Source organism: Zingiber officinale, chromosome 8B (genome assembly GCF_018446385.1).
Source record: "Zingiber officinale cultivar Zhangliang chromosome 8B, Zo_v1.1, whole genome shotgun sequence".
NCBI classification, from domain to species: Eukaryota; Viridiplantae; Streptophyta; class Magnoliopsida; order Zingiberales; family Zingiberaceae; genus Zingiber; species Zingiber officinale.
Window position 1 is genome coordinate 5,165,508 of NC_056001.1, and position 11,412 is coordinate 5,176,919.

The following is an 11,412-nucleotide window of genomic DNA, read 5'->3' on the forward strand; positions in this document are numbered from 1 at the left end:
CCATTGGAATAGTCGTAATGTAATTAGACATTAGTTTATCTTGACTAATAAATTACACTAGTACACTTTAAGTGTATTGTGCAGGACCATTTAAGGTAAGTTCTTTTTATACTGATTTAATAAAAGAACTAGACCTTAGTTATTATGGAAGTGTGTGCTCTTAATACTAATATAATAACAAGCACATATATTTGATATTTATTTCTATAATTTATCAATGGGTGAGATTTAGTTCGATAAATCAATAAGCTCGATAAGTTGGGAAATGATGTTACTTATAGTGTGACTTGTTGATTATAGAAGAAAACTGTATCCTAGTAATCTATGTTGATAATGTCCCCAAGAGGAGCTCATAAAGATTGTCATGTTAAACCCTGCAGGTGGACTTAGTCCGACATGACGATAAGGTTGAGTGGTACTACTCTTGGACTAAGATATTAATTAAATGAGTTGTCCGTAACTCACTTAATTAGTGGGCATTCGACATCTTAAACACAGGGAGACTAACACACTCATAATAAGAAGAAGCCCAAAAATATAATTTGGGATTGGTGCGGTAGTTCAATAATAATTCTTTAGTGGAATGAATTATTATTGATGAAGTTAAGTTGTGTGTTCGGGGCGAACACGAGAAGCTTAATTTCATCGGGAGACCAAAACCAATTCCTCCTCTCGGTCCCTATCGTAGCCTCTTGTATATAGAGATTTATACCCACCATATACCCATCTTTTTACCCACTTTTGGTGGCGGGCCAAGCTAGCTTGAACCCAAGCTAGGGCCGACCAAGACCCAAAGGTAGAGCCAAGTTGGTGGCCGGCCAAAGCTTGGGTCCCAAGCTTAGGTGGCTAGCCACTAGAAAATTAAAAGGAATTTTTTATTAAAATTATTTATTATGTGGATATCATGGTTTTAAAAGAGAGTTTAAATTTTAAATCTTTCCTTTTAAAGCTTTCTATAAAAGATTACGAAAAGATTTGAAAGCTTTCCTTATTTGTAGATTGAAAGGAGATTTTAATTTTGAGAAAACTTTCCTTTTTAACCATGTTCATGTTTTAAAAGAGAGTTTAAAAATTAAATATTCTCTTATATTAGTTTCTACAAAAGATTAAGAAAAGATTTGATGTCTTTCCTTATTTGTAGATTGAAAAGAGATTTTAATTTTTAGAGATAACTTTCCTTTTGGAAATTATCCACATGTTTAAAAGAAAGATTTTAATTTATAAAATTTCCTTTTTACTAACCATGAAGGGATTAAATTATTGGAGGAATTTTTATAAATTTCTGGAGACAAATTAGGAAGTTTTAATTAATTAAAACTCTCCTTGTTTATAGCTTGTGGTGGCTGGCCATATTATTAAGAGAAGAAAATTGTTTTTTAATTAAAATAATTTTTATTTTTCATGGCAAAATAATTAAGGAAGTTTTTAATTAAATTTCCTTATTTGCCAAGACCAAGGATTATAAAAGAGAGGGTAGAGGTGCCTTCATGGCGAACGACTCTATTCTTATTCTTCCTCTCTTTTTCTTCCTTGGGGTGGCCGACCCTATTAGTTTTCTCTTCTTCCTTTTCTTTTTTCTTCATTGGCCGGATCTTGTAAACTCATGGAGCTTGAAGATGGCCGGATTTTAGCATGGAGAAGAAGGAGAGAAAGGAAGCATCCCTTGGAGCTTGGTGGTGGTGGCCGAACCACATCTATTCTTGGAATATTTGTGGTGGCCGAATCTTGCTTGGAGAAGAAGGTGGCTTAGGTGGATTCTCATCTCGGTAGATCGTTGCCCACACAACGTCCGAGATAAGAAGAGGAATACGGTAGAAGATCAAGAGGTCATTAAAGTTTACAAAGGAAGGTATAATTAGTAATTAATTTTCGCATCATACTAGTTGTATTTCTTTTGTATGAATTCCAAACATAAGAGACATTAGATCTAGTTTTTCAAATTAGTTTTTCGAGTTTGTGTTTTCTTCTTTTTCAAATTTGTGATTCGATTGTTCTTTTTGGTTAACCTAGAGTTATTTAAGGAAATAAATATTAACTTTCCTTAAAAGGCTTTACCTGTAACGACCCGCCTACTACTGACTAGGCTGTGAGGCCGATCGCTACATTATGCTGTGCTAAATTACTATTGCGGAAATCTGGATTGATTAAAATTTTACTAAACTGATTACTGTAAAATCTGAACTTAATATTCTAGGTGTACCTAGGAGTTGTACACATGCTAGGGAAGATAATCTATGCCTCTCGGATGTCCTGCTAGCTGTAATCAGGCATTTCAATCGATCCATGAATCGATTGGGTTGTCGGATCAATCCAGTGATCGATCCAGCTTGATACCGGCACGGAGAAAAACTCTGGATCGGTCGGCTGACCGATCCATACGCTATATAGCTTCTGTATGCGGCTGGATCGGTCTACCGACCGATCCAGGAGTACACTGATCGGTCGGCTGACCGATCCAGTGGCTCACTGATCGGTCGGCTGACCGATCCAGTGGCTCACTGATCGGTCGGCTGACCGATCCATAACAGACGCTAACTCTCTGTTCGCGACTGGATTGGTCAGCTGACCGATCCAGTGGCACAACCCAATTCTGATCGATCTGTAGATCGTTCTGGGTTTCTGATTTCGAATCAGAACCCTTGATTTCAGCACTATTTCGTGCCCAACTCATACACATCAAGTCTATAACAGCTAGAAACATTTTTAACATGTATTAGCTAACATTTTAAACATGATATCACGCATGGTTCACTAATTCATGGCATGCAAATGTACTATGTGTAGAATAATAAGGTTCTAACAGTTAACTAATTTTGCTGAAAGTTCTAATGCATAAATAAAGCTTGTTAGATCCCTAAGATCTTTTATTCCCAAGTTCCTTCCACACACATCTTCATCGCATTGTCCTCCAGCCTCCGCCAGTCCATTTTCCCTTTACCTTTATCTGCAGTATAAGGAAAAAGTATCTGTAAGCTTAAAGCTTAGTAAGAAACTAGCTACCTCACAAAACATGCACACGATGCAATTTATGTTTTGAAAACATGCTATTTGAAATACGTACTGAACATAGATAAGCATGACATAGCAAAGTTACTAAGCACAAATACTGAAACATAGCATGCATATCAAAATCTAAGCATGGAGCTAACTCATGGTATCAGTCAGGAAGAACTAAACTGAAACTGAAACTGAACTAAACTAAGCTGATACTGAATTAAATCCTGATCACATAGGTGACTGAGAGTTTTGAAAATTGTATACATAAGTAGATTAAAATAATAATCATGCTGCTGAGGGCCCTGGCAACTGTACGTGCTGTGCGCGCACCCCTAGCTAGACCCGGGATTGCAAGTTCCAAATCTAGTAGGGTTTACTAGGTTATCTGAACCTAGGGACGACTGTGGATATCTGATCCTGTACAGTGCCACTGCTGAAAATAAAATACTGAATAGGTGTACTGTTTTATTTAGCCGTTTCTAGGTTATCTGAACCTAGAGCTAGGTTGTCTGAACCTAGAGGCGACTGTGGGAGCCCACCCATTGAACATCTAGTCCCATGAAAGCTGTAATAAAGCTAATTATCAGGATCAATACGTCTATACGACATTTGCCTGAGCTGAATAAATGCCCACTGAATCAAAAGTTGTCCTAATCTTTTTATCGAGCATTTGGTGTGCTCTAACTCTCCTCTCTAGTAGGGAGACCACCTCTAGGCACCCGACAACGTCTAACACCTCAACTGAAGAGGGCAAACGCGTCCGGCCCATCTAGAGGTGCTCGACTAATCCCTAAAGCTGCGAGGAGGGTTAAATACACCCTAGATGTCGACAAAAATCCGAGTATAACTAATCTAAAAGCATGCATTCAAACGGAAGCTACTTATACTGCAGGTGAGGGGTTTCTTACCTCCTATTCGTAATTTCTTACGATTCTAATCGCGAGATTTTCCGGAGGAGACGATCCTTTCGATGATCTTCTCGCGTCTAAGCGTTCCTCTCGCGAAGGGAAACGTCCTCGTGTCGGAGATGTCGCCGGAAGGTGTCCTTGAAGCCCTAGGAAAGGAACCCTAGGATTGGCGCCGAGAGGAAGAAGAAGAGGGAGAGGTGCGGCGTGAGGTTAGGGTGAGGAGGAGAAATTGCCGAACCAATTAAAAATAAACCAAACCCCACTTAAATTTTCTATTTATATTAAGTGGATAACTCGGCCCAACATAAATATAAATATAATTGACTCCCCTTTCTTTCAGCACAGCCCTGCTGGGTTCAACTGGTTACTTAAGCGGTCTAAAGGTTTAGTGGATCCGAGAGGTCCCGGGTTCGATTCCCGCTTAGGCCGTTTTCGTTTTCTATTTATTTTTGCTACTTTCGTTACTCTAAAAATTATGTAAAAATATCCTAAAATTCCAGAAAAATCATAGAATATTTATAAAAACGTCATTTTCAAAATAGAACATAGAATTGTAATATAATTCTCAATCATACACAATAGTTTACATTGAAAAAATAGTATTGTAATATAATATTTTCTTGTACATTGTCATTGATCAATCAAAATGAGCAATCTGTCTAATCCGTGTAGACAACCATCACACTCCTCACTTGATGCTCCCCGTCCGACCAAATGACCGTCGCCGGCGCTGTCGAGTTCCCTGGCAATGGCCCGCCTGAAACCGACACAGTGAACTGTCTCTTCTCCTTCAACTCCGAAAACTTCAACTTACTAGGATTCACTGCCACATTAAGTCTGTGATCAGCCCAGACCTCCGCCTTGTACCTGCAGCGTCGGGCGCCGCCGACGTTGGTCACTGTTCTCAAGAACTTCGCGGCAAAGGCTTTGCCGGACTGAACATGTAAGGCCATGGAAGGGTAATTGAGATCCCTCACCGTTCCTTTGCTGCTGGCAGAGCAGGAACTGGCGTCGCCGGTGACCATCTTGATCATGGTTTCGTTGTAGGCCGAGTTACAGAGCATTTGCACGTAGTCACTGGCACCAGCGTCATAGACAAGACCTGGGTCGACGGCCTTCACCGGGTTCAGTTGGCCAGCTCCATACGATAATTCGTCTTGGCGGGCCGAAGGATACATCGGTTTGGCTGTATAAAGCATGGACGACAAATTAAAATGAGAAATTTTGCTAGCTTCAAAAAACAGGGTTGAAGAACAAAGGTATATTATATAATGCTTAGTCATGAGACCTGTCGTCATGAGCGCCGACATGATGGCTGTCGGCGACCAATTTGGGTGGAAAGACTTGACGTAGGCGGCGACGCCGGTTACGTGGGGACAAGCCATGGAAGTGCCCGAGATTATGTTGTACTTTACGACCCTTGTGTCGTTGATGATGCCTGACACTGGTGCAACCCGTGACCAGGCGGCCAAAATGTCAATTCCTGGAGCACTTATATCAGGCTGCATATGCAAACACAAACATTTCCAAATTGCTATACAATTAATTAAATCCCATAAAAATATATATATATGTCAAAATAATCGAACTGAATGATGAACTAATGACCTTCAAGATGTCAGGGGTGATGGTGTTTGGGCCTCTCGATGAGAACGAAGCAACCAGGGGAGCCTCGGAGTCAAAAACTTCTTCACTTTTGTGGATGTTAGCCACAGGATTTCTGGCCAAGATCATATATATGCATGGATTAATACTACTACCTACGATTTCTATTTACAAAATATTATAAACGGTGGCAATTAAAATAGCTAAAAGATATATATATATAATATAAACACTCACTTAGTGTTGTTTATGTAGTTCAAAAGGTTTAACCCATCCACGGAACTGACTGTAATGAATGGAACTGGGTATATGAAGGAAACGTTAAGTGAAGAGTCATCTATAAATATCAATCCTTTAATGCCTGTACTAAAAATTTCGTCATAGAAGTACTTGCAGAGAACAATCTTCCCTTTCACCATGTTTATATCTGGCAAAGCAGTGCAATCCCTAAAACAGCAATTGACAAGTTTGAGAATTACTGAATATATCATTCCGCATCTAGCTACGAAGAGAAGATATATAGCATTATCTTCATACCCTGGTAAAATAGTTGCATTTCCCTGCATGTAGATCAAGGGATGATCATCCCTATTTTTTGTCGCAAACGTGTTCACAGAAGCTCCCTGCATTTTCCCCCAAAATTAATAATAATTCCTTATTTTCATTCAACATGATAACGCATAAATAAGACTACGTATTAACACAAGTTTTTGCATTATCATTAAATTGACTAATTGATGACTCACCAAAGTGGACACATGATTTCCGGTGACCACCTTGTCAATGATGTGCCTATCGATACTGCTCGCCGCCGCCACCAACGTCCACGGTGCCACGTTGCTGACCGTGCCACGGTATGGCCCTGCATTCCCTGCGGCTGTCGACGTCAAAATCCCGTTTGCCATGGCATGGAAGGCGCCAATCGCTATCGAGTCTTGGAAGTAATCCGCGGCGATGGCATAGGCGACAGACAGGGAGATGATGTCGACACCGTCGGAGATTGCATCGTCAAATGCCGCCAAGATGTCTTGATCGGTGCACCCGAACCACCAGCACACCTTGTACACCGCGAGCCTCGCTGACGGCACGGCCCCCCTAGCCATGCCCTTGGCGAGGCCGTAGAGGCTGGCATGGGAGACTGTTCGACCGGCAGCGATGGAAGCTGTGTGAGTCCCATGACCTTGAAAGTCGCGTGGCGATGGCTCGCTAAACATGTAATCGCCTAAGCTATTGTAATAGCGCGCCCCGATGATTTTACTTAATTAATAATTCAATCAATCATAAATATATATTAGTCACAGCTTTAAATCGACTCAAACAATTATATATAACTTAAATAATCGTATTTTATGGACATACTTGTTGCATGTCATATTTACGCAAGCACCCTTCCATTTCCTCGGTGGAGGTCTCAATCCCTGACCGCTGAAGGATTTAGATTCCGGCCAGATTCCGGTATCAATCATTCCAATGATGATGTCACTTTCCAGTGTAGGATTCCTGTTTACTCTCTGCGAGAAGTTAAGGAAATCCCATGATCTCGTCGTGCGAAGCTTCAGGGTTTTACTAGGAAATACTGAAACTATTCCCTCCATGTCTGCAGTATAATTAATTCGTGTTGAATTGTAATTAATTTATAACATATCTACAATTCAAACTATTCCCTCCAATGAAAATTATACCGTTCAATTTTTCTGCCTCGTCTATAGAAAGTTTGGCAGCAAATCCACTAAAACTCCTCTGGTAACTATACACCAAAGACTCACTAGGCGAGCTGCATTATCAATTGTTTTAGTCTCAGAATTTGACAAAATAGATAATATTTATATATACATCAATTTATTACCAGTTCACAAAAATTTCTTTAAGCAAATTAAGATGGAGTTCATAGGTTGGGTACTGAGATGAGTGTTGAGCTCCCATATACACAATATATACCTGCAGAATGGCATTCATGTATGGTAATATTAATTGTAATAATACAGATTAAAGAACACTTTTTCAAAATGCAAATTTACAAACTTCGGAATCACCTTTCTTTCTTCATTTGAAGATGCTGACGAAAATAAAAGAATAAAGGATATGAAAAATGCAAGAGATACCAGATGTGATAGTAGAGAAGTCATTACTCTTCTTATCCTATGAGTTTTGTAAAATTCTACTAAGATACATGGAATTTTATAATGGATGCCAACTAATGGAGAGTTTAGGATCAATGGACAACATGGATTATACACTGTCCGTTGTCGCGGTGTCATTGCTAGAATAGAAATGATTATTGGTAAAATTTTAGTGGCTAAAATAAATTTTACAGATAATTTACTCAACAAATATAATTTTAACCAATGAAATATTTAAAAATATCAATAAAAATAATTTTAATTGATAATTAAAATTTTTCATAATCAAAATAATTTTTGACTGATATTTTTAATTTTTTATCCTGAAAAGGAATTTTGCAGATATAAAAATTTAACTAGTAATTATATTAAATTGAATTGATAATCATATTAAACTTTGGCTAATAAAATATTTTAAAATATCTGTAAAAAAATTTTGTTCAGTAAATATAATTATTTATTATTATAATTATATTAAGATAACTTTTAAATATTAAGATTTTTTATTCATGATTTTTTTATAAATATATTAATGTTTATTAATGAAACAAAAGACATGTACCTAGGAGGCCTAGAACACTACTAACTCTTTTTTTTTCAAATTAATTTCTATAATAAAATTTTCTCTTATAAACATGGACGGATCTATTAAAGGGCTATCCTTAGATATGACCCAACCCATTTTTTTATTATTAAATATATATATTAGAATTAGGTGATGCAAGACACTACTACGAGAAAGAAACAAAAATATGATCGAGTACGAAGTCAAAGAAACAAAAATAAGACTGAATACCAATCTTTATTGTTTTTTGAAAAAAAAATCAAAATCTTTTAATTGACAGGTCAGTTCTTGGAGTTGCGTAGATTTATCGTATCTCCATATAGTTTGGTAAGATCTATCTTGAACCTTATCAACTTGTATGATGATAGACAAGGATCCGTAGATTTTATTATTATTATTTTTGATAATTTTTATATTTTTAATATTTTTAATAATTTATATTTTTTTATATTTGTATTATGAATCTATTTAAAAATTTTAGAATTATGAATCTATAAAAAATTTTCCTTTCTGTTTAATTTTTTTTTCTTTATAAAATAGAAATTTGAATTCATATATTAAAATTTTTTTTCCTTCCTTAATTTTAGAGTGAATTTTGTATAAACATTTATTTAATTGTGGGAGGAATTATCCTCTCTTCTTAATAAAAATTTCATTTTTAATGACTTCTCTTTTTGTCTTTTCCTCGAACTCTTTTATCATCAACCCGCAAAATATTCTATTCGACATCAGAAGATAGAGTTTGTATTCATATACATCCAGATTTGGATAGAAAAATTTAGAACATACTCAATTCATGGTTTTTTCCTTACTGAACTAGAATAATTACTCACAAGCAAGGACAATTTATATCGAAGAAAGTATCTTGTAGAACCTAAAATGGTTTTTTCTTTTGGTTGTTGGTATTGTGGTAAATATTGCGGGGGCGGATTAACAGGGATCTTCTGGTCCGTAATTTACGGACCAAAGGATGATCCACTGTACAAGGATCATTGATTTGTGGAGCCCATCTTTAAATTGGTATGGTCCATCCAAATCAATTGCAGCAAAAAGACGAAACCCTTGCCCCCTGGGCTTCCACCGACCGGATCCACGGTCATTGTGAGGGAGATAAATCGCAGCACCCGAGCTAACATGGGACGGACCGGGTGGGATACAGGGATAGGAGATTTATTCCCCCGTTGCCATTGAGTTTCGACCCGGCGGTCTCATTGCAGCAACTTCCGCCCCATGTCATCTCGGATGACCCACGGGGTCGGGTCCATCCAAATCAAGGATCTACAATAGTAGATCATCCTCTGGTCCGTAAATTACGGACCAGAGGTTCTGTCTTCGGGGCGGATCTTCTGGACCGGAAATTCCTGATCTACCCCTGGACCATATAACAATTTTAAAACTCTCCTACGTGCAAGGCACGTGCACGCGCCAACGCCAGAAAAGCCCTAGCCTCTTCCAGCGTCGCCTCCCTCCCTCCCTCCAGCGCCGCTTCCTCCCGTGCCTCCCTCGTCGCCTGCGGCCTCCCTCCAGCGCCGTCTCTAGCACCGACCTCCAGCAAGTATAGCGCCATCTCCAGCGTCGACCTCCAGCGCCGCCTCCGCACAAAAGCACTAGCCTCTCGACATCCAGCGTCGCCTCCCTCTAGCGCTGCCTCCTTCCAGCATCACCGACCTCCAGCGCCGCCTCCAGCCAGCATCGCCGACCTCTAGCGCTGCCTCCCTTCAGCATCGGGGACCTCCAGCAACCTCCCGTCCTCCACCTCCAGCGGCCTCCGGCAACCTCCCGTTCTAGATGTTGAATACTTTGTATTTTTGGTTTATCATTTGTCTTGTGAACTATCAGATCATTCATGATCGCACATCTCTGAATGGTTATGAACAAGAAGCTACTACTTCATCAGGGATGACTAACTTGTTTTATGTGGCAGGGCAGAAGTGGTTGGATGACCACCGATCCGAAGTTATAGAAAGAACACAATGGTCGCAAACCCTACCAAGAAAAAGGAGGATGATGAAGTGAAACAAGGGGTGGAATGCCTCTATGTCAAGGTCAGCATGGATGGAGCTCCATATCTCAGAAAAGTTGACCTCAGAATGTATTCCAACTACAAGGAACTCTCACTGGCTCTTGAGAAGATGTTTACTTGCTTTACTATTGGTAAGCTATCTTGATCTATGGTGAGTATACATGCTATATCTTGGTAATTGGTATTAACATGGCTCATTAACATTAATGTTGTTGAAGATGCACTGAGAATGAAAATTAAACACAAACGTGATAATGTTCTTTTCATTTCTCTATTTATTAGGTATCTTGTGCAGTTAATCTGTAACTACAATATATTAGCAGGATCTGATAAGTGCCATGAATTGATCTCCTAAATCTATTCTATGCGAATCTTCACTAGTCAGTTAGGTGGAAAAAACTATCGGTCATTTGATTCCAATGTCAAATAGGAATAGAAGAGAAGAGTCTCCTATGGTTTTAGATTCCTGCATTTCTGGCCTTTGTGCCGAAACTGCATCAAATCGATTTATCGCATTCTTTTTTTTGCGATTTATTTTGACAGTCTTATATTCCAATTTGATTCAGGATTGGAACTGTTCTCTACTTCAACTAGTACTAATTCTTTGTAGTTGGTGTTGCAGCATGTTTACTGATTCATGCAGAAGGTTGAGGATCATGAAAGGTTCAGATGCAATTGGTTTTGGTATGTGTTTCCATTTCGTCCTCTGTTTCTTAATCAGCAATCATTAATTATCAAACAAATTCTGATTGGTTGATAACATACGAGCTTAGTTTTTTTACCCCTACAATATCTCTGAAGTATGCGTAATTGTCAATAATTAATCTAAGCTGATAAGCCCTACTTTTAGCTTGTGGTTGACCAGATCTTGCGCCTGATAGAATTTGCAACAGTTCGTATCCTGTTTCCTAACAAACTGAGTAAAGTTTGGCGCAACTCCAAGGGCCATGGAGAAATCCAAGAGCAGGAACTAACAAAACATGCAGACCAAACTAGTTGCAACTGGCTCACAGAAACTGAAAGATATCTGTTTAGTCTTGTCTTTATTTTGTGATTTACCAGAGTGGAGTGAAACCTCTAGTTTACTTGCTAGTTCGTGGACAGTGTTGGTAGTTGCTGTAGAAGCGTGTTTTCATTAAGTTGAATGGTTTCTCTTGCATGGTTGATTCAATTTGATTGGAACAAGATTATCGA

General features: G+C 38.7%; 1 protein-coding gene and 1 long non-coding RNA gene across 2 annotated transcripts; one reads left to right on the forward strand and one right to left on the reverse strand.

The window, feature by feature from the left end:
- Nucleotides 1–4,564: 4,564 nt before the first annotated feature.
- Nucleotides 4,565–9,432, reverse strand: LOC122015741 (subtilisin-like protease SBT4.3). The gene is made up of 11 exons (XM_042572761.1): nt 9,330–9,432; nt 7,544–7,566; nt 7,357–7,448; nt 7,193–7,284; nt 6,870–7,107; nt 6,257–6,767; nt 6,048–6,133; nt 5,748–5,957; nt 5,514–5,625; nt 5,194–5,407; nt 4,565–5,091 (listed from the first exon to the last, which is right to left on the reverse strand). Exons 1-11 carry the CDS (start codon nt 9,430–9,432, stop codon nt 4,565–4,567), a joined length of 2,208 nt encoding a protein of 735 aa, XP_042428695.1.
- A 178-nt stretch (nt 9,433–9,610) lies between these two features.
- On the forward strand, nt 9,611–11,377 carry LOC122017834. Its single transcript, XR_006121469.1, has 3 exons — nt 9,611–10,349; nt 10,841–10,902; nt 11,069–11,377. It is a non-coding gene; the product is annotated as an uncharacterized LOC122017834 (long non-coding RNA).
- The last annotated feature ends 35 nt before the right edge of the window (nt 11,378–11,412 follow it).